The sequence below is a fragment of the Diachasmimorpha longicaudata genome, chromosome 12 (assembly GCF_034640455.1).
Source record: "Diachasmimorpha longicaudata isolate KC_UGA_2023 chromosome 12, iyDiaLong2, whole genome shotgun sequence".
NCBI lineage: Eukaryota > Metazoa > Arthropoda > Insecta > Hymenoptera > Braconidae > Diachasmimorpha > Diachasmimorpha longicaudata.
In genome coordinates, this window is record NC_087236.1 from 626,957 (window position 1) to 649,709 (window position 22,753).

At 33.3% G+C, this 22,753-nt stretch overlaps 1 protein-coding gene across 19 annotated transcripts in view; it reads left to right on the forward strand.

Moving 5' to 3' along the window:
• The window catches only part of LOC135167869 (ankyrin-3-like), a 119,196-nt gene that overhangs the window by 71,006 nt on the left and 25,437 nt on the right, over positions 1-22,753 (forward strand). For 15 of the 19 annotated variants that reach the window (XM_064131519.1, XM_064131520.1, XM_064131513.1 and 12 more), the window contains 9 exons: positions 3,003-3,227; positions 3,311-3,471; positions 4,190-4,401; positions 5,002-5,206; positions 6,344-6,542; positions 7,496-8,166; positions 16,148-16,392; positions 16,679-16,733; positions 19,292-19,522. In XM_064131519.1, the coding sequence (XP_063987589.1) occupies positions 3,003-3,227; positions 3,311-3,471; positions 4,190-4,401; positions 5,002-5,206; positions 6,344-6,542; positions 7,496-8,166; positions 16,148-16,392; positions 16,679-16,733; positions 19,292-19,522 (2,204 nt within the window). Of the gene's footprint in view, positions 1-3,002; positions 3,228-3,310; positions 3,472-4,189; positions 4,402-5,001; positions 5,207-5,552; positions 5,568-5,678; positions 5,708-6,343; positions 6,543-7,495; positions 8,167-16,147; positions 16,393-16,678; positions 16,734-19,291; positions 19,523-22,753 lie in introns of those variants that run through there. The other 4 variants (XM_064131505.1, XM_064131510.1, XM_064131525.1 and 1 more) reach the window with 2 other exon arrangements.

A 22,753-nucleotide genomic window follows, 5' to 3' on the forward strand; every position in this document is an offset into this window, starting at 1 on the left:
TATTTTATTTTAATTTTTTTTTCTACTCGAAACTCCAGGAATATGATGAACACATCCCAAAAGTCCTTTGATGATGTATTGAAAAAATATATAAAAAGAGGTTCATTTGAATTTAATTAACATTCAGTAGAATCGAAGTCAGTCGTCATTATTTTGTGATATTTTAAGATAATTCGGAAATTTCCCAAACGACGAAGTGTACCTTGTACGATGGTTGGAAATATTTGTTGTGACTTTAATGATTACTGAAAAAAAGTATAAAGTTGGAATTTCTCAATGTTTTTATATTCCCTAATAAGAGCACCTAGAGATTGACAAAATACTGGAAATTTGCTTGTAGAAGACAGAAAATAAAATTTATAAATGCGTAATAATTCAAAATTACATGAAAAAAACTCGAGGTATATCGCAATGAAACAAAAAGAACCAGATAAAAATCATTAATCCGTAGAACAAAATCGTGGCCACGAATATTAAAATTAGGATCAAACTAAAATCAAAAGGAATGTTGAACTAATCTTAAATCACAATTTATTAATGAATATAAATATTTAAATGAAGGTGGAGGATGTTCGACGATTTTTTTCCTTTTTCGTTGAAATTTTTTAGCCAATAGTCGATCCGATCAAAGCGAAAAAAATATATCATTTCATCATTATTTAATAGCTCACAAAACTTCGTGGTGATACGATGATTTCCCTGTATATTTTCTACAGTTTTATGATTCTCCTTACAAAGTTTAGAAAAAATACAGAAAAATGTTCTCACAACCTTGAAACTTCGTGCGTCATTAAATAATGACTCAGAAAAAGCAAAAAAGTTTCATTTTGTCACGTCACTCCCATCGTAAATACGCCAAAAAATCTGAAAGACGTTAATTTTGTTGCAAAGGCTACAAAATTAACATCCATAATAGTTCAATAAAAAAAACAAACTCCGAAATTGCAAAACAATGTCATCAATTTCCAACGAAGCACGAGTCAGTCATTGACTCATTTGACATGGAATAGCTCTTATATTATTATTTAAGTATAAGAATATGTATCACCAAATGATTCAGCTCGCTACATGCAATGTGCTAATCGTGGTAGTTGGTGGGACAGTGTTAAATTAGCCTTCATAACTGAATCATCCGCTTCATCAAAAAATATTCTTCGTATCACAATCCAAAGCGAATCTGCCTTTCGACAACACCAAATTACAAAAGCACAGAATTAAGAAAATTACACATAAAATGCACGGAAAAGGAAGGAGATGTATTAATACCACAAGGATGCATAGAGACGACACTCTAAATAGGAAATCACCGTATACACATTTAATTATAATATTCCGCCGTAATATCGCTTGAACAGTAGCTGATTGTTGTTTTTTCTCTACTCACGTTGGCCGGAATATTATACGCAATTACTTAGCGTATTTTAACGAACTATCGGTCTCATTTCTACTTATTGAGCAAATATTTCAATAGACACGGTACATAATGTTCAAACAGCACCAATAATCCGTGATGGCTTCATGAAGTACAATTATATAGATTAATATTTTGGATGATTTTTCCATAGAAAAGTGATGGAACGATTTGAGTCGATATTAATCATCTAGTTAATTCATTTTTCGATTACCTCGGTAGTGAGCACTGTTAGAAAAAATTTCCTGAAGAACTTTTACGTAGAATATTTAATAAACTACACGAAGGGCCTTACGAAATTTTTTTCCCAGCTCCATTCATAGCAGAGATCGGCATAAATATTAGTTTTATGGTGCTGGGCGAAAAATCACTTTTTCACACAGCGTGCCTAAAACGTTCATTTTTACACATCGTCACCCTCAGCTCATGCGATAAATTTTCGAGGGATCAAGAACTGTCTGTTGGGAGAATAGTATATTTTGTCACTGCTGCTACATCCAGCCCATGATGAAAAGTACTTTTCGATCCGGGATGAATGCAGTTACAGTGATAAAATATATTATTTCAGCACGTTTGCAAAGGAATATTCGGTTTTTGCTCTTCGATGAGCGAGCGGAAAGTGAGTATTTTCCGTTCGAAGGGTTAAAAAGTCTTCTCCAAAGATGAAAAGTCTTGATTTTTTATTGATAATTTTCCCATTATCTGATTGGTGATGAATCAGAGAAGAAAATGTCTTCAATATCACAATCATCATTAATTAAATGTAGTATTTCTTATCATTGAACTCATCCATAATAAGGAATATAACAATTTGTATTTACTCCAGTATTTACGATAGTATTTGCTATGATTACTATAAATAAGAAATTAAAATTTTGACTATTGAAAGCTTTGATTTTCAAAGCAATGAAAAACTGTTTTACCCTTCTGAATAATTGATCGCTTGAAAGATAGTCCAATTTTGATAATCGATAATAATTAACGATAAAAAATTATTGTTCTGTGTTGTTAAATGTAGACGAAATGAAGATATAATTTTTCCCAATTATCAATTATTGATGAGTAAATCAATATTAATATAATATCGTTTTTGTGCCGATCTCTGATTCATATTTAATGACCTAATTAAACATTTGGTACTCAACTGCACTCGTTTCCTACCACTTCGCTACTCATTTCAATTGTTGATGAAGACAAAGATGATTAATCATTTTAATCAAGCTTCGATTCTTTCAACAAAGCATTCGAAATTTCATAGAAATGATGTAGCGATGAATGAAAACATAGAAATAGTTACGCCACTGGTCTTGAAACTAAATTCAATTTTGATTCGACACAACAAATTTGTTCCAGTTAGGGTGCGGTTTGGTTCGACTCCGTTTCATAAAGATTCTATTAACTACGATTTTTTTTCTCTTAGTAAAATGAGAAGCTGATCCTCTATGTATTGCAAAATGGCCTCCTGTAATGATTAATATAAAATTTAATCAGTAGAAGAACTCTACATTTTTTTTGTTTTTGCATAAATGTGCAGAATATAAAATATTCTGCAAGTGGATGAATTATATAATTTCGTTATTATGCTATACAGCTTCCTGGTTTCTTTCCTGGTGGACGCACGTGGGGGTGCAATGAGAGGATGTCGACACAGTGGTGTGCGGGTTATTGTGCCACCGAGAAAGGCAGCGATGCCGATGCGAGTCACCTGCAGATATTTAAAGAGGGATAAGCTGACAAATCCACCACCTCTGATGGAGGGCGAGGCGCTTGCTAGTAGAATTCTTGAACTTGGTCCAGTTGGCGCCAAGTTTTTAGGGTACAGTGATGATTCATGAAGTCTTATTGATAACTTAGAAACATTATTCATCAAATTTTATCTTTTTTTACCCCATTTTTTAGGCCAGTGATTATTGAAGTTCCACATTTTGCATCACTTCGGGGTAAGGAACGAGAAATTGTTATTCTGCGATCGGACAATGGAGAAACCTGGCGTGAACATACCCTGGAGGCCAGTGAAGAAGCCGTACAGGATGTTCTAAACGAGAGCTTTGAAGGAGAAGGTATGATACATTAGAAGTTTACAAATTTGGTGGCATATTGATGCATCAATTGAGGATGTTCGACACACTTTAAGTCAAAATTCATATTTTTCTTATTTTTCTGGGAAATTATTGATTGAATTAACGTTGAAAATATAACGCTTTTGCGTCATTTTTGTGAATCACAGCTTTGTGATTCTTTTTAAAAGTTTAGAAAATAACTTCAAACTCGTTTAGTTATTAAATGATGAAGAACGTTATATTTTGTACACCAATCCCATTGGAAATTTATCAGAATAATTTATAAAGCAATGTGAATTTTAGTGGAAAGTGTAAAACATCCTTCCGGTATTTCATAAAAAAAAGAAAAATATGAAAAAACAAGCGTTACATTATTTGACAGAAGCGATTCGATTATTGTTAAACTGAGCCCAGTTTACCAAAATTATTTCGGAAGATATTTTCGTAAGCAAAAAATAATTTTCAGTTAGATTGAATAAGTCTTCGTATCCTTTATATTTCTTTGTTTGAATGATTGAAAATAGAATTATTTAAGAATTTCCAATGAAGAGATCTATAAGAAATTACTATATCTCGAAAACTACTGAGTATATTGAGATAAAATCACCCCCATAAATACTGCAAACTAATACTGATTATACTACAAAATTAACGACTTATCCTTCAAAATAAGTACATCTTAAAAAGAAGAAAATTAAATGTTACTAATAATTTGCAGAATTGAGCCAGCTAGAGGATCTTCAAACGTCTCGAATCGTCCGGATTCTCACGGTAGATTTTCCCCACTACTTCGCGGTCGTGTCAAGAATAAGGCAAGAGGTTCACGCAGTCGGTCCGGAGGGTGGAACTGTTTCATCATCTGCAGTACCACAAGTCCAGGCAGTATTCCCACCGGCTGCATTAACGAAAAAGATCAGAGTTGGCCTACAGGTAAACATTCATTACCAATTTACATGTTCGTGGTAAAGATTGGAATTGTCTGTGTTCTAAAAGACCATATTAGCAGTTCCGTAAGGGTAAAACCATCTGTCCATATCCATATGCAGGCCCGTCAAACTTCCTAAACAATATTTTTCTGTGCAATTTCGAAAAAGATACGAAATTAAATACCAAATTAATAAATCGCAATAAGTTGACTTATCTCTCAGTCGAGTTTTAGAGCAATATCTTGGAATTGAATGGAGATAGCGGAATTCTTATAATTACATTTATTGAAGATTTTAATTCGCTGCATAAAAAAGGTTCCTATTCAAATTTTGCTATCGGCTGTAGATTCGGAGATATTTATAAAAAACTAAAAATAATCAAAATCTTATTCAATATTTCATCAATATTTTTCTAGCTGTTGAAACCCTCGTATTTGCAACCGAATTCAGTACTAAATTCAAATACCCGAAAATATTTTCCAACATGAATTCCAGAATCACTCAACAAATAACGAATAAATTAATTGTAGTAATTCGTTTAATTGAAATGGCCTTCAGCAATTCATTGAATCCTCAATGATATTTTTGTCAAATATATTTTCAGGCTCATCCAATACCCGTTGAACTGGTAGCCAAACTTCTTGGGAATCGTGTGGCAGTATCACCAATAGTAACTGTCGAGCCTCGACGAAGAAAGTTCCACAAACCAATTACACTGACGATACCCGTACCTCAGGCAGCTAACAAGGGCATGATAAATCAGTACTCTGGGGAGACCCCAACATTGAGACTGCTCTGCAGTATAACTGGTAATATATGCTTGCACGTAACAATGTAGGCGCAGCAACTAGTTTGGCTTAACGAATCTCTATCCATCAGTAAGATCATTGCTATCTCCTTGCTCTAGAAACAACGTTATAGTCATTTTCGATTCACCAATGAAATATCTTGATTACTGAATGGAGATTATCAGAGCAAATAGTAGCTGCACTCGTCACTAATAAGAACATACAAATTCAATTGACATAACAATGAAAAAAAAAGAGCATTAAATTTGAGAAACGGATCATGATAAAGAAAGTAACATGTTATCGACTATCATTGTTGTATACATATCTTGTTGTGATTCATTGTTAATGCTTGCGTATTGTTTAGGATTGAGTCATTTAGGTATGGATCATTGATTAAATGTAGATAAAGAAAATTTATTTTCTTTGATTTTACATAAATTCTATTTTTAGCTCATTATGTGTTTATTAACGCGATTTGTTTTTATTTTAGCACTGTTTGTTTGATAATTTGGCCATTGCTTCGAATATACTAGTAACAGTATCAAATTATGTATTGATAATTTTTCATTCTACACGTTTCCAAAAATTTCATTAGACTATTGCAACAATTTAATAATACTAATTTGATGCGAGAGGAGGGTAGAAAGTCATGCTCATTCACTCATCCATTATTCTCCATGTATCTAGTAAAGGATCAAATTTTGATAAATCTCTTTGGAGTAACAACAATTGTTATCACATCTATTGACCGTAATTATCAACATTATCATCATCTCGCCCGCTTTAAAAGCCACTCACACTCGCTGCTTTATAGGTCGGTGTATTTATTGTTATTCCTACCATGAATTATTTTCATGTTATCATTTCGCAAGCCTCATACAAGTGAGTGACACTTTTATCGCTCTTGTTGTTTTTAACATAAAATACCAAGCACATAACAATAAGGCACATACAACCAAATCTGAATTTAAATACAGTGAATGATTCCTCGTTTCATTGAAATTTCACATTGTCGTGTATACATGGGTGTTTATAAGGAACATCTGTATTTAATATCAGTAAAATTAAATAAAAATCTCACACGATTCACGTTTGCCGTCGAGCAGTACAGCATCACGGACATATTTTAATAATGTTATTGGACTTGGCATGTATGTCGTTCAGGGGGTCAGTCACGGGCGGTCTGGGAGGACGTAACCGGCTCAACACCACTCCAATTCGTCAAGGATTGTGTGTCATTCACAACAACTGTATCAGCCAGGTTCTGGCTGATGGATTGTCGAAATGTCACGGAAGCAACGAAAATGGCTACTGAGCTCTATACGCACGCCACACATGTTCCTTTCATGGCGAAGTGAGTTCATGTTTCATTTTTGCAGTCAGGTTTCCCTTTTTTGTGTCAAATTAACTGGTAAACCAAGATAAGCCATTTTCGACGGTCGACCAGTTTTTGATAAATATCTCGGAATCTAGGAAAGATAGAAAATTTTTTATTGTAACTTTTTTCGAAAGTGAATTGAGTACTAAAATCAATGTTATTAGACAAATTTGGCTATCTTTCATTGTTTAGGAGATATTGCTCAAAAACCCGACTGAGAGGTAAGTCAATTTAACTGGCTTTACCACTATGATCTTAAAATATAACGTAAAAAGTCCGAATATGCGATTTTAGATGGTGTCTGTTTGCTCACTTTTTTCGATTCTTTTATTTGTACTTTCTATGATGAGAACCTAATGGAATTCCTTGAATTTTTTGAAGGTCTATCCATTGCCAATAGTTGAAGTTCAATTATTTATTGAGATTCTGACCCTTTGATGCTCTGAGACATTTAAAAGTTGGGGAGATAACTCTTGAATATTAGTATATGAATTTTCGATTGTAAAGATAATTTTCTGCGGACTTTTATTTGGACGTATCCCATCTTTAAAGATATTACATTTGACATGTTAAATTTTTTTTAATTAATTAGTAATCAAAGAACGTTTGCTACTGGAATTATTTAAATTCCAAACTTAACCTTGGAGAATGGAAAAAGATTCATTCGTATTCTGAAGTTCCATATTGTGTAGAAACCGATGTATCATTAATTTTGTTAAGTGGAATTGCAGTTGCAATTAAACTTGCAATTTTTTAAACGATGAATTGAACTTTGTACGCCAAGAAAATGCAGATAGAATGATGACAAGCAGAGAAGAATCTGACAATCGTGAGAATTCCCTCCAGCTGTTGAGAATAATTGGCCCTAGTTGCTAGTTCAAACATCAGGAAAAGCCAACCACTGCAATAAAACAATTCTCAATTTCCAGATTCGTTGTATTTGCCAAACGTGTGGATCCTCTAGAGGCACGTCTCCGTGTATTCTGCATGACAGATGACAAGGAGGACAAAACTTTGGAGCACCAAGAGCACTTCACCGAAGTGGCAAAAAGCCGAGATGTGGAAGTCCTCGAGGGTAAAACTCAGTACATGGAGTTTGCGGGTAATCTCGTGCCAGTTCTGAAGACTGGCGAACAACTTCAATTACCCTTCCGAGCCTTCAAGGAAAACCGTGTGCCGTTCACCGCCCGAGTTAAAGATCCAGATGCCGCTGACATGGTCGGTAGAATAATGTTCATGAGTGAACCAAAAGTTGCCAAGGGCGAACCACCTCAGACACCAATTTGCACACTCAACATTCTTCTTCCTGAGAAAATTTCACCCGATGCAGCCCACAGCGAGCTTGATCTCCTGGAATTATCAAAGAACTACAGCTTCTTGAGGGACGGTGGTATAAGCAGACCTGACACCATTCATCGAGCCACGATTCGTCTCACTGATATCGCAAATCTTCTCGATCGTGATTGGGAGAAGCTCGCTGAGGAACTGAATATTTCGGCCGGGGATGTGGAATTGATAAAAATGGAACATCCGGAGAAACCGGCACTCCAAGCGGCTACCATGTTTAAGATCTGGCAAGCCAACGGAAACAAAGCGACAGGTAAGCACCACTCAATCACATTCAATATTATACTGCACTCACAGAATTATTATATTATGTTGCAACATGTGTCACAACCTGGTGATGGTATATTCTTTATAACACAAGTGCGTGAATTCTTTATTTTTATCGTATTCGTCGTCAAACTTAGTATTTCAATTGACAAAGAATTGAACTTGTCATTTAATTTTCAAACAGCGACATTTAAACAGTTTTCTTTGGTATCATTCCAGTCAATTATCCATTTACTTTAGAGAAATATTTGTTTTTCTAATAAACTATTTCTCTAGCCCAGTCATTGCTAAACAATTGCCGTCAGGTTTCAGTTATATCACTTGCATTGTTCTAGGAGATGACTGCGTGAGTTATAAATTTGAGTAATTCCTCCTCCTCATTGACTTTGAGTGACTCCTTCTATAACTGCATTATGATTATAAACGAATACGGAATTTTTAAAAATTCATAATTATCAAGCGAGAATTCTTCTCCCGAAAAAAGAAGAAATTAAAGCGAAATTTTTTCTTGCTAGTTCTAATTCTCTTCCCATTGTTTAATGCCTAAAAGTGATTAAGCGGTGTTTCTGTTGAATTTGAGAATGAATTTCTGTGGTATTCGATAACGTAATCGGGGAGACTACCCAGCGCGATATTGGGAGACCCAGGTTCGAGTCCCGGCCGCATTGATACGGATTTTTTTTTCTCTCTAATTCCAATTGTCTTTGAGCCTTCGAGGATAAATAAACAATCCATAATGAAGTTTATTTAAGATCCCAATCATCCTTCAGAAGGATATTACATCACCCCAACCTAATTAGACCTGATGAGAATAATTCGATGGAAAAAAATTTAATTTTAAAAGAATAAATACTTCTCTCAAGTAAATAAATGTGCGATGACAATATTTATTTGTCGCATATTGATTTTAATGGTCATCACTGCCCACTAGGTTTTCACTTTGTTTTATCATATTTCATCTCTACAAATTTGTTCTTTATCGATTAAAATCAAAAATAAAATCACATTTCACGATATTGCTATATTTAGCTGTTGTATATAGGTAGGTTGATGCTAAAAATAAGTTTATCAATTGAGTGCGATTGACATATATCCGAATAGGCTATACATGGCAAAATGAATAGTTAAATAATCATTTACTAGAAAACCGATATTAGACAACAATTCTTTCTAATTTGGCACTTACAGGATTTTAATGATATATTACTTTTCACCATTTCTTTGGTAACGAACTACAATAAATATCACACTATTGCAGTATCGTAGATAACATTTTTTCATTTCTACCAGGGGGTGCGGTAGCTTTACTCTGAGTAGTAAGTGGGCACGATTGGCGAATTTATTCCGAGAATTCCCCCCCTTCCCCCCTTTTTCCAGACGTGTCCGAACAGGTTTTCCCTTTGTCGGCATGTCCTTTGAAGAGGACGTCGACGCTCGGGGGGGCCCCCTGGGGTGAGGGTCCCTAAAAAAATGTTTTTTGTTCGACAGGAAGTGGGTGGTGGGTGGGTGGTAAGGGTCACGTGGTTTGAAAATGCAGCAAAAGGGGGAGGGGGTTGAAAGTGGGTGGCGTGAGAAATGTGAGCACTTGTGTGGAAAATGAAATAATTATATAATACATAATTTATTGACCTATATGAATCATGTATTCAGAAATTATTCTTGTGTGGGGGGTGGTACATAATATTATGGATTTAAAAAATAGTGATAATCAAAATTATTATTATTATTATTATTATTATTATTATTATTATTATTATTATTATTATTATCATTATCAAATTAATGCAAACGGAATATATTTTTTAAAGAATGTTGATCACAATGCAAACTACCTTTACCAGACAAGTTCTGAAAAGCTTGACTTGAATTTCTATGATTACAATTGTGTTTTTGAATAATTTTTTTGAACATTTTCATATTTCGAACCACGTGACCCTTACCACCCACCCACCACCCACTTCCTGTCGAACAAAAAACATTTTTTTGGGGACCCTCACCCCAGGGGGCCCCCCAGAGCGTCGACGTCCTCTTCAAAGGACATGCCGGCAAAGGGAAAACCTGTTCGGACACGTCTGGAAAAAAGGGGGGAAGGGGGGGAATTCTCGGAATAAATTCGCCAATCGTGCCCACTTACTACTACTATGCACCGAGCAAGCATTTCAAAACTGAGTTAAAGAGAACATGACCTTTATCAAGAGCGTTTTATTTGAGCCAATGATCATTTCACCCTTTGTGAAATGTTCATACTCCGGTTGTCAATATTAATTATTTATGCTTGAGGTAAATTTCAGTAAGAGAAGCAGAATTTTGTTAAAATTATAGTTGCTTTCAGTTTCCGCAATAATGACTATTTCATTTATTTCCATCTAAGTTTATTGACTCTAGGAATTCATCGATTTACCAAAAAATCTAGATTATTTTTATGATCAAATACATTGTTATAGGAAACGACGTGATCATATCTTGTTAAGAACAAATTATGGTTGAACGGAAAGAAATGAGATTATATTAAAATAGCATCAAGTGAAAAATGTTTTTCTTCACCGAAATGTAAACACATTAATTTATCATAATAGAATCATGAATTCAGGTAATTCTACACAAATTTAGGTGCCATAAATTTCGGCCAATGTGACTAACGGCGACCTCAATTTCAAAATCGACTTCATTTGAGAAAGCAACATTGATGAATCTATTCATCAACCCAATCATTAGCTAGGCATGAATTTTTAATTGATTCATGAAAGTAGAAGATTCCTTAAATGGAGGCCACACTAAGCTACAAAAAAAGATTTTTTTATTCTTAACAAGAGAAAAACATCCCAATAACAATATTTTTTCAGTCAGTACTGTGGGGCGTTGAAATGATTTGCATAGATTAAACGGGGAAATGATAAAATATTGTTGATGTACTTTTGCCGCATTAGCTAATTATCTAAAATATTCAGGTACTCCATGTATGAATGGGTCAAATTAAATTGGCAAGTGTCTTCCAATTTACTAAATGATGTCTTAATAATTGAGAAGATATAATGATCTTCAATTAATAGAGACTAGACTGAAAAATATCGAATTTAATGGAAATACTATGGTTAGGCCAAACTCGGTAATTGTCTGGGCGATTTACTAACTCGATTATGTAGATTCACATTGCACTACTAGCTGGTGTTTTTTCCATTGTGACCACTAATATTTCAAGATTAAATACTTTCCCAATTTTAAACTGATTATTTTTTTCATCCCAATTTCAACCAATCAAATGGTGGCATTTCCCGTCACGTGGTACAAGTAAGAGAGTTTTACTTCGGATATTTTTCGGATATTTCCCTGTTTGTTGCTAAGCAATGAAAATATCCGATAAACAATTTGTACGCGTTTCAAACCCCAAAACTGTCATTACAAAAAATCAAGTTCAAAGACTTTACCTCGACATGAGCAGATTTGGACGGGAATCCTTGGAGATTATTGATCAAAAAATTTTTTAAAATGTTCCTAATAATACAGTGAAGACAAAAGCCACAATTTGGAAATAATTCTCTGCATTTTGTGCAGACAAAAAATATACGCTGGAGAAGCCACGACTACGAGTGAACAACCATACTATATGACGTGAAATGCCACACATTTAATTGTTTGAAATTGGAATGAAAAAAATAATCCAGCCAAATACCCCTCGACCTTCAAAATTAATCGGATATTTCCCTCCAGTTTCCCTGCGTAGCACCGATCGGGATAAGATTCGCAGAAAAACCCTCGCAACGAAACTCTCGGGAAATATCCGATAATTTTGAAGGTCTTGGGGTATTACCACTGAATATTTTCATAATCTTTAATCTGTTCTGCACAAAGATTTCTACAAACATTTTATTATCTTCCTTAAACTTGGAGATATTTTCCAAAAAGTCAGTTACCCACAAAAACTCACATTTAACTTTTGGAATTTTATATTATATTCATTTATTATAGCTAAAAAAGCCCGAAAATACAATTTTCTCTCGTTTTCGAACTTCGGATGGTAATTTTCCTTGAATTATCCACTAATGCATTTATGGAATCAAATCATTCCTTTGTTTCAAATTTGAATATCGTTCATAGCAGCTCGGATCGATTAAAATGCAGTTAATGGATTATGGTTTTTTAATTATTTTGACAAATCAGTTGAGCTGCTATGACTCAAAAACATTTGCTGCATTCAATGACTAGTGGCTTGATGAATTATTTGGATATTCCATTAATTGAGTTGAAAAATGGAGACGATTGCAGTAATTATTTTTTTGGCTTCTTTGGAAAATAAAAAAAAATAGAATTCTAGAAATATTTTTAATTTTATCTCAAATAAATACAGTCATAGCTTATAATGTGACTTTCAATATCATTGACTCAGAGTTGTTAGTTAATTTAAGTTTTACGATTATTTTTGGAAATTTCAAATATTTTTTTAACTTCTTTGAAAGTGAACTTCCTGATGGTTTTCTCAAATGTGATGTTTCAAATGTTTTTCCCATCTATTGATAACATTTTTTTCTAATATTTTATCGCAGGATTGAAGAGAGACATAGAATTGTAAAAACAGCATTCCGTTGATTCCAATGATTCTTTCAGCGAATAAGTTATCAATATAATTTGGAATGGGTATTTTGCAACAGCATTTTATTTTTGCAACGAAATTATGTATTTATTTTTATTTATTTTTGCAATGCTTCCAATATGACGAAGAAATTTGAGGGAGTCATAAGAAAAAGAAGGAAATGGTACTGACAGAATAATTCAGAAAAAAATCAACAACATTTGAAAATTATCATACAAATCAAATCAAGGTTGCAGTTGTCATAATAATGGGTCTACTCTATCAAATTAGGATTAAAATCAACATTTAAAGGCACAATTAGATTGACTGACGGTACAAATATACGAAGATAGTCACATAATTTTTTATTTGCGAAAAAGCAATGTCCTAAAGTCCTTTAAAAATCGAAAAAACGATTGGAACTATCCCAATCATCTTCAAACTGGATCTATAAAAAATCATTTATTTATTTTTATACATTAAAAGAAATCAATTTCATCAATCCTGATATAACAGAAAAAAACGAAATTCGAAAAGTGCCAATTACAAGGTCCCCATTCACACGCAAAAATGTAATAATAAGAATAAAAGAGTAGAACAAATATATTACAAATAAATAATAGCACGAAAGACGACGTCTTTGTGTAGACCTTTTGCTGAAGATGTTCGGGCAATGTCCTTTTGCAAGAAATAGTAGGTTTTCCATTTTGTATTTTACTGACAGTAAACTACATTAAAATGAAAAAAAAACCTGATTAAATTAAAAATACATTTTGTTTAAATAAAATTAGATAAACAACGAATTTCACACGGTAGTAAAAAATTATGGGCAAAATAATCGTTCCAAAACACATTCATAATTTATTAGCAAGAGTAACTATACCATTCTGACATGTTTTATTTGCTTCAAACCCGTACGCCTTGACTTTTAAATCTCACGAGCATCATAATGAAACAGGAAGTGAGTTTGTGCTGATGTGAGCGTTAAAAATTAAACGTGAAAAAAAATTGTGAATTCGCCTAATAATAAAGGCGACGCATCGGTGCAATAACATGTCCTTGAGCTCGATAGAGCCGGTATCCAATGGTATATCTCCCTCAGATGGACTTGGAATGCATTATCTATTTTTTGCCTCTTTAGTGGTAGTGTATATATGTTAGAAAAAAATAATTGATCTCCAAACAGGTAAAATAGTGACGAATAGTCAATGGATTAGTTGATAAATAAAAATTGATGTGTATCCTCTGTGAGTCAGGTGTCTGGAATCTGTGCAGAAGCGTAGTTTATGATCTCACTCCCAAGTCTCAGTGATTATTATGCCCGTGGTGTAAACATGTGGGGAATTGTCTCCCTCTCTTGTTCCCTCATCACTTCAACAGTGATTTCCCCAGTTCCCTTCCCCCATACCACTCGTTGTCGTGCGTCTTCCATGCTAATCACATTGCCACAATCGCGGGCCGCGTCAATAACATTTAATTTAGGAGTTGGGAAATAAGAAACACTTGGGGTTCGTGAGTATCTGCGTAGTTGGTTTGAAGTGAAGGTGCTTTTCTCCAGAAGTATTTATTCTTAAAGTTATTTTAAGAAAGTTCCATTGAATTGTGATAAGCTGAGGAAATCTTATTGACGATGTTCATATCGCTGTACCAGGCATACGAAAATCCATCGGTCGATGGATATACCAGTGAACTGCACTTGTTGTTCAATAGAACTATATCTATAACTACACGAGTGCGTCTTGTTCCAAATGAAGGTTTGTTGAAGACATTAGTAGTAATCAGATGCGAGAATTTACTCAGTTATAAGAAAGTTTAAAAAGCTATTTTATAGTTTTTATTGAATTGCTAAAACGTGATCCAGGGTTTTTCATTATTAATCATAATTTAATAGCAAAATGATAAAAGACTTGAAGTCCACTCCACCTTTAACTGACTTTTCGAAAACTGTTGATGAATTTACGAGAGATTTTGACATTGTCGTAATCACTGTTTCCCTTCCGGGTCTTTGAGCAATTTTCCTAGTATCTCATTTAGATTATAAATTGTGTAGATGTTATTAAATGTGAAGAAGTTAAATTTTGAGGCTTATATGAACGATACCTTGGGATTATGGTGATGAATTAGGAAAAAAATGGACATAAATATGATAACATTTGTTGATACAATCGGTAATTCTGGTTCATTGTTGCTAATATTGAACTCAGCTTCAAGGCAATGATGAATCGGATGAGTTCGATAGTTTCTGAACTGTAACAACTCATTTAAATTTTGATCTTCTTTCATTTCTCGAAGTCATGCATATCATGTCTTTCTACTATGTTTAATTATTCCTGTAATTTTATTAACTACAATAATAGTAATTTGCAATTATTTTTCCAATTTTTAACTTTTTTTTCTTTCATGCAATTAATATCTTTTTACGATTCTCACTCTCCCCTTATTCTTTTGATGGAGCATTGATAGAAAAAATTAATTTACTTCTACTTCTACTTTCGGAGAAACTAACGCAAACTTTGAAATTTCAAATAACTATCTTAAAAATCAAATTAACTAATTTTATCAACGTAATTATTTAACAACTTTAATTTTGTGGATTTAAAACAACAATTTCAAGCTTTGATTCTATTTGTATGAGACACGATTTGACATTTTATAAAATATCAGTTCGAACAAAAGGAAAACGAATTCTTTAAGTCATTAGTTATTGAATTCAGGGCCTTGTTCTTAATTATCGTGTATACCCTCATTGAAAAATAAATTGAATAACTCATTTTTTTAAAAAAATTGAATCATTTGTTTTTTAATCAGGGCATGAACGAAATTATTTATTTCGATCTATTTATTAACAAAAAATTTCAGGAAATGTTTTGGTGATATTTAAGCTCTTGAGTAAATCGTTTTCATCAATACTTTGAATATTTTTCTATAGAAACCCGATAGCACATGCTTAATGGGGTCTGTCACAGGGGTAAGGAATGGCTGTAGATGTGAGAGAAATTATAAAAAGGGATCAGATTGATGACTAACATGTCACGATGACTTACCTCGGGTGCGATCGGTTCGAACTCCTCTTCATTGATAAGAATAATTGAGAGTTATACAAATGCGACTAACAACAATTTCGATATTTTTATTCGATTTCAAGGTATTCACTGAAAATAAGCGAACAGTCAAACTACGCTTCACTAGTGACTTGATCCTAGCACGGAAGAACTACTTCTGCCAATTTTTGTTGCTAAAAAACAGTCTCCTGACAGCTATTCGTAAACCCACTTATCTTCCAGACATTCGTATGATCGTAAAGACAATCATTTGTGATTTGAATCGTTTGAACAATTTACGCGAAGATTTATTCATGAATCGTATATTAATATTTCCGTCGACTGGTTGTGCTCAACAGGGAACACACTGGAGAAGGCCCTAAATAAAATTGGCCGTGAGGACATCGTGAAAAAGTGTATATTCAACGTTGAACTGGTAACTGACGACGTTGAGAAGGCGGTAGCAAGGGTCAGGCTTGATCAGCCTGGTTTTGATTCACTTAAAGAGGAACTCGGACCATCCAGAGACTCATCATTACGACGAGATGGCACACTCGGAGATCGTAAAAGCGCTCTTGATTACGACGAGCCAGATCGAATGAGAGTAAGTGACTCCAGTTGCTCTTGCTAAGTTTATCTTAATTGTCAATATTCAATCTTTGAGGAATTTGAAAAAAAATTCACGGTTTGTCTTTGGAGTGACCTCATTGAGTGATGACAGTGAGATAATCACCAACGAATTCCAACGAATAAAATTCAAGTTTATCAAATGCCGGGAATATCTTCCCATTAGTTACTTCCCACCATTGTTTAAGTTAATGGGAAGTTAGCTCATTCGTTGAGAATCTACCAGTTGGGATATTCTCTAAGCTTCTTTCTGTCATTTGCAGGACTCTGAGTCGATCGAGGATCTTAAAGCAGTCGGTAACGTGCCGCGCAAACAAAGTAAGTACTTAATGTATCATTCTCTTTCAATTTGTCAATCTGTTTTTCCGGTCTATAAACTCATTTTTCTGGGAGAACAATCAGGTCTGAGCACAGCTCAGTACTTTGATAAATTCTTTGCTGACATTTCACCAGATCGGTCGTCATTTATGAGGTCATTTTCTAATTCAAGCACTCTGAGAAGACTATTAGTCGTTGGTCATTTCATAGCAGTAATATCATCCAATTTTGACTCATATGGAAATGACGAAAGTTCATTAAAATTCAAAGACGACAGGAGAAGGCACTGAATCACAACACTATTCACGCAGCTTCATTCACCCAACTCAGCGAAATACGCCTTTACTGCTATTGCGCAGCGTACACTGTTTTGTAACTTCAGCATTTTTCAATGGAAATTCCTTCTCATACGATTACTTTCTTAAAATTCTTCTCCAGTTGTGTCATTATGACATGACAAGAGTGGAACAACACTTTGAAATATTCTAATGCAAGACGTCGAATAATTGGTGTTGAACCATTCATTGACCTTGGGTGCATTCCACATACCTTAATCGACATTCTTCGACACCAATAGACTACATATTTTTTTGACTTCCAACATGTATTATTATTTTTCAAGTTATACGGAGATAAATAATTTAATAAGGAATAACTGAAAAAATGTCGAAAGTACTTCGAGAGAACGGCGAAACGTGATCAGATCGCGTGGAAATTTTCAGGAAATTATTAATCACAACTGAAATTGAATGAATTGTCAGACACTTTCTATGAATTATTCTGAGACATTCTGTAATTTTTAGTCACAGATTGACGAATGTTGCGGAATAGAATAAGAAATACCTGGCAGCTGCATAAAAAGTATTGAACGTTCAAGAATTTTCAATTTCCAATTCAAATTTCTTGACTTTTATGCTGAGACAATCGTCGAGACATGATTTTCCATTACGATTTGTTGGTATTTTTTTATTGGATATTTATTTCCGTGTAGTTTTTATTATTTTTTACGAATCGTCAATATGTAATTAAATGTTTATGAGCAAATCCACATCCAATTACCAGGCCATGAAGTCGATGTTAAGGATTTTTATCTCCTTTTTTTAGAAACTTGAAAACTGAAAAATTGAGGGCCTCACCTATTTTTTTTCATTTGCGACAATATCTCAGCGAAGTTCGGAGCTATCAAATCACTTCTCGCTAAACTTAAAGGACGTAAACCTTTCAAAATTACATGTCATAATGAGCATTATATCCAGTTCAACTTTGTTGTTTGAGTTTATTACTTAATAATTGGGAAGAGAATGAGTACTGTCTGCTTCAGGGTAGGAAATTGCTCCTGAGGGAAGGAAACATTAACTACTTTTCAGCCAAGTGCAATTTCCCACTCTTTACTGCAACTCATACATTTTCTTAGTTTCTGCAAAAATTTTCTTGGTCTGATTTCCTGGATGACGAAAAAAATTCAATTTTTATTTCAAATTTTCTCCAAAAATTGTCAATAAAAAGTTTCTGTCATGGTTTTGTAGTTATTCATGTTGTGCGCGAGACAAGTATTTAATGTGATGATTAGAAATCGCTATTTTACATGTTTTTACCCTTCGAAAAATCCGTAAAAATAACTGAATATGTTCAGTTTCTCATCCAAATGATCTCTCACAAATAATATTAAATATAAATGATAGAAGATATAATTAATTGAAGATTCACTTATTTGGAAAATAATTAAATAAGTAATGACCATTTCTTGTCATTTTCATTATTTTTTTTGTTAAAAAGTTGAAAAGCCTCTCTACTGCCGGAAAAGATAAACTTTCATTGTCCCCACAATTCTTATCATTCCATTGACAATTTTTGATAAAAATTTAAGATTCAAAGATGACATGCTCGACTAATTAACATTTGAAAGGAAATGTTTTCTTCTAAAACTCCTGTCAAACTGAATTGTTATCTAAAAAGTTTCACTTAAAAAAGTTTTTCACGGTTATCAAATGTGTAAAGAGTGATTTGATAGTGCAAAGCTGAGTGGAGATTATGAGGTTTGAGTTGAAAAAAATTGAAACACCCTCAAACGTCGATATTTTTGGAGTGAAATGGTAAATGGAGATAAATCACTTTTGCCTATTGACCAATTTTTGATACATATCTTGGAATCTAAGGAACGTGGCGAAATTTTTATTATAAACTTTCGTCTGAAGCAATTTATGTTCTATAACAAATGTAATTAAACAACTCCGCTCCCTTCCTTAGATTCAGAGATATTAGTGAAAAAATGGATTAAAAAATAAGTCAACTTATCTCGGTATACTGTTCGTCTATTAAGTATCTTAATACAACAATTCTCAGCATCGAATTAGTGGATTGAATTTTACAGCTTTTGAATGAATATAAAAGAAGAAAATGTTGAGAAGTAAATCATGAAAATTTTTGGATTCCATGTGATTTTCACATAAAACCATTGATTTTCATGAATGATCCGTTTTCTTCTGATTCACTATCACGTAAACGCCATGGATTCACAATTGCTGTTGACACTTGAAATTTCTGCACATGTTCTATAGCAAAACAGCAGCACATTACAATCAATGGCACTACTGTCTTCAACGGTACCTCTACCCCAATTAAAAACAAATACGCAAGCGAGGAGAAAGAGCTTATCGACGTAATGGCAGATTTTCTCGAACAAAAGTGTCATAAGTCAGACACAATGACTATAAGAATACGAGACGAAGCAGACGATGACAATAAAAATCGACAAAGAATAATTGAGGATGCAAACAGACTGGTTACTGGTGAGTAACTAAATACACTTACCCCTTAATTTAAACAATGAAAATAGACATCATTTTCTATATGAACTAGTGATTTTACCCCAATTAAGGTGATGGATGAGAACGATGATTAATTGATTATGTGGGTTGAGGGCCGTTTGTCTGCCTGAGCAACAGAAAATATATAACTTTTTTCAGCTAAGAACGCGTGTGCGCCTTGACTCTGGGCTATTGGTTCTCTCTTTGTTTAGTATATGTCTATGCCTTTTTTATTCATCTATTTTCATGATCATTATCTGTAAATACAGTATTAATAGTTAATCGTTCATACTCGGAACTCCGTTTCTCTACGCAATAGTATTCTTTTATCTTTCCTGAAGGCGGGAAATGCGAGTCTTTTGGTGTTTTTGGTAAAAACAAACGTTAATAACAATTCAATTGATTAAAATACTTTGCGCGAAAATTGTTAAGGGTTGGAATGATTTTTCCTTCATGAATTTTGTCACCACCTTTTATCCCTTCAAATGTCTATGAATCTTATCAAAGAAATAAATAATAAGACATTAATAAATAAATATCATCTTTACTGCAAATTGTATGAATTATATTGAAACTGAATTCAAAGATATAATCAATGTCGAGCGTAAAATTAAAAGACAATTAAATTCATTTGAAGACATCTTTACATATGGTCCGGGTGCAGACCATTTTGTCATCTCCAAAAAATTAAAAATATATATTATAAAAAACTATAAAAAATAGGAAATAGTTTTTCAACCGTCTTTTTAATAAATATGACATTTATATTCTGAATTGGTCCATCCATTCACTTATTTCTCAATATTTATTAGAAAGGCCTTTTGAAAATGCTTCCCATTTTTTATGATTTTTGGAAAATATATATTTATAATTTTATAGGAACTCGTTGTGATAAAAAAAATAGTTTTAAAGTCTGTGGCTTGATAGATAAAAGTCAAATGAAAAGTGACATAGATAGTATTTCAAGAGGAGTATGATCCGATTTCAATTGGTGTCATAAACATTGAACTTTCGGCTGTCATGACAAAAATAAAATTTCAGAAAAATTGTTTAATTGAAACTTTAGCGACTTTCTGTGTTATTAAATAATTGAGGAAAATTACTCAACATATTCACATAGAAATTAGCGAATGGTATAATTTGACGCGTCATAAATAATAAATGGAAAAATGATTAAATAAATCATAAACAAACAATGATAAAACACAGAAAAAATCCCATCTCCGGACGGAGCAATCGAAAATATCTGCCAAAAATTAAAGATAAATTTTCCTAAGACTCCAATTCTAGAGGAAATGAAAATCAGTTTTGAAGAAGGGAAGGAGTTGACAGCAAATACTCCAAATGTGTTTAGTCTAAAATACAACTATTTTTCGATTATTCAATGATTTTTATCTATTTTTGTTTCTAACCATTTTCGACCAACCCTGGCGTTTAACAATTGAATTATTAATGACTCTTGTTTTCCCCGAAAACACTGAAACATATGGAAAGAGTTGAATTCGTATAGAAAAAGGATCCAGAGCATGGACTACAGCGGGGATTTTCCTGAACTGATATATTTTTGAAGTTGATATTCATAAACAAATTTCCATTTAACGTAATGAAAATGAACTTCAAGATAAGTGGCAAAGTGGTTGAACACGGTAAATTGAGTTACATCTGCGTCGAGTTTTTGACAAATATCTCCGAAGAGAGACAGGACAATTTTTGCAACTATATTTATTGTAGAATTCAATTCGATCCGTAAAACTATGTTATCTTATATTCTTTAGATGCCGAGATATTCATGAAAAACTGATCAATCGTCAAAATTTTCACCACTTCGCTAGTAAAATAATATCAGTCTCAATAAAAAATCACCTTTGGCATGAAAAATTCATAGAAAATTTAAATATCTAATTTCTACCCATCGTTTCATCATCGAAAATACAGCAGAAAGTACCTGCAGCAATCATCACATCATCAGTTGAATTCACTAGCGATTTGCCTTGATCAAATCGTGTTTGCTATGATTTAATTTATTGCCCGTTTGTTACTCTCTACATTCCTTCCTCACATTGACTATTATTCACTAACTTCGTTGGCATCTGCACAAAAAAAAAACATTATCACTTTATGTGTTCACGTGCAGATGAGATACAATTTTGCAGAATATTACACGGGCTCTAAAATTTTCTGCCACCTTTGCGTTATTATTTCTTAAAAATAATCACAATGTGAATTATGGCTTCCTCAGCCTCCGCAACAATAAAACAGTATCTTATATTTTATTGTCTTCCATTAATTATTAATCGAAATCATGCAATCAATCCTTTCAAAGCGGCAAGCGATGCGCGCCATATGATTTCGCTTTTTTTGTGACATATTAATTATTGAAAACTGAGCAATTAATTGCTTTGCAATTGCGCAATCCTTGGTCGTAGTTTAAAACCAATTTTCTGATTTTCTGATTTTCTTTTATTATTAATACATCATATTGTTCTGTCTTATTGAACAATTATAATTTTATATTTTCCAGCAGCGTTTCATAATATTCACTCGTACAGTAAAACGCAAGAAATATAATAATTAAATGAAATTTCCATAGCGTTGCATGATATTTACTGTGTGGGCACACGGAGCAGCTGTCGTTTGATACTTAATTGGAAATATTTCTTTAATCAATCACATTAATATTTGTGATTCAGGCTTTTTTTTGCAGACAGCATGATGATTACTAGTAATGCTGAGTAATATTTGATATTCAAGCGTCTATTATTGATTCACTAATTGAAGTTGCAGTACGAAATGATATGGAATTCAAATAATGTACACCAGCGAATTGATTAATCAAGCGATTATAATTCTGAGTACAATCAGTATGACAATTAGGAATGATTTTAATGATTAGGATTGTGATAGAAAGATCGAGAGAAGAGCTGCCTTTAAATTTTCTTTTAGAGTAAAAGACATAGTTTTTAGTAAAAATAAAAAATAAAAAAAAAGGGATGGCTGCTCCACAGCACAAACACTGTACGCACATGAAATTACACGGAAAGTTAACCCTCGCTCTTATCGTATAAATGTGCAATCTGGAAGCATTAATAAAGAATAATTACTATATCTGGAGCCATAAGTAGCAAGTGCGGCTTTCACTAATCGAATCAACGGAAAAAAATGACAATAAAGAGCTGATTAGAACGCAACAAAAGCAAACGCCTTCAAACTGAA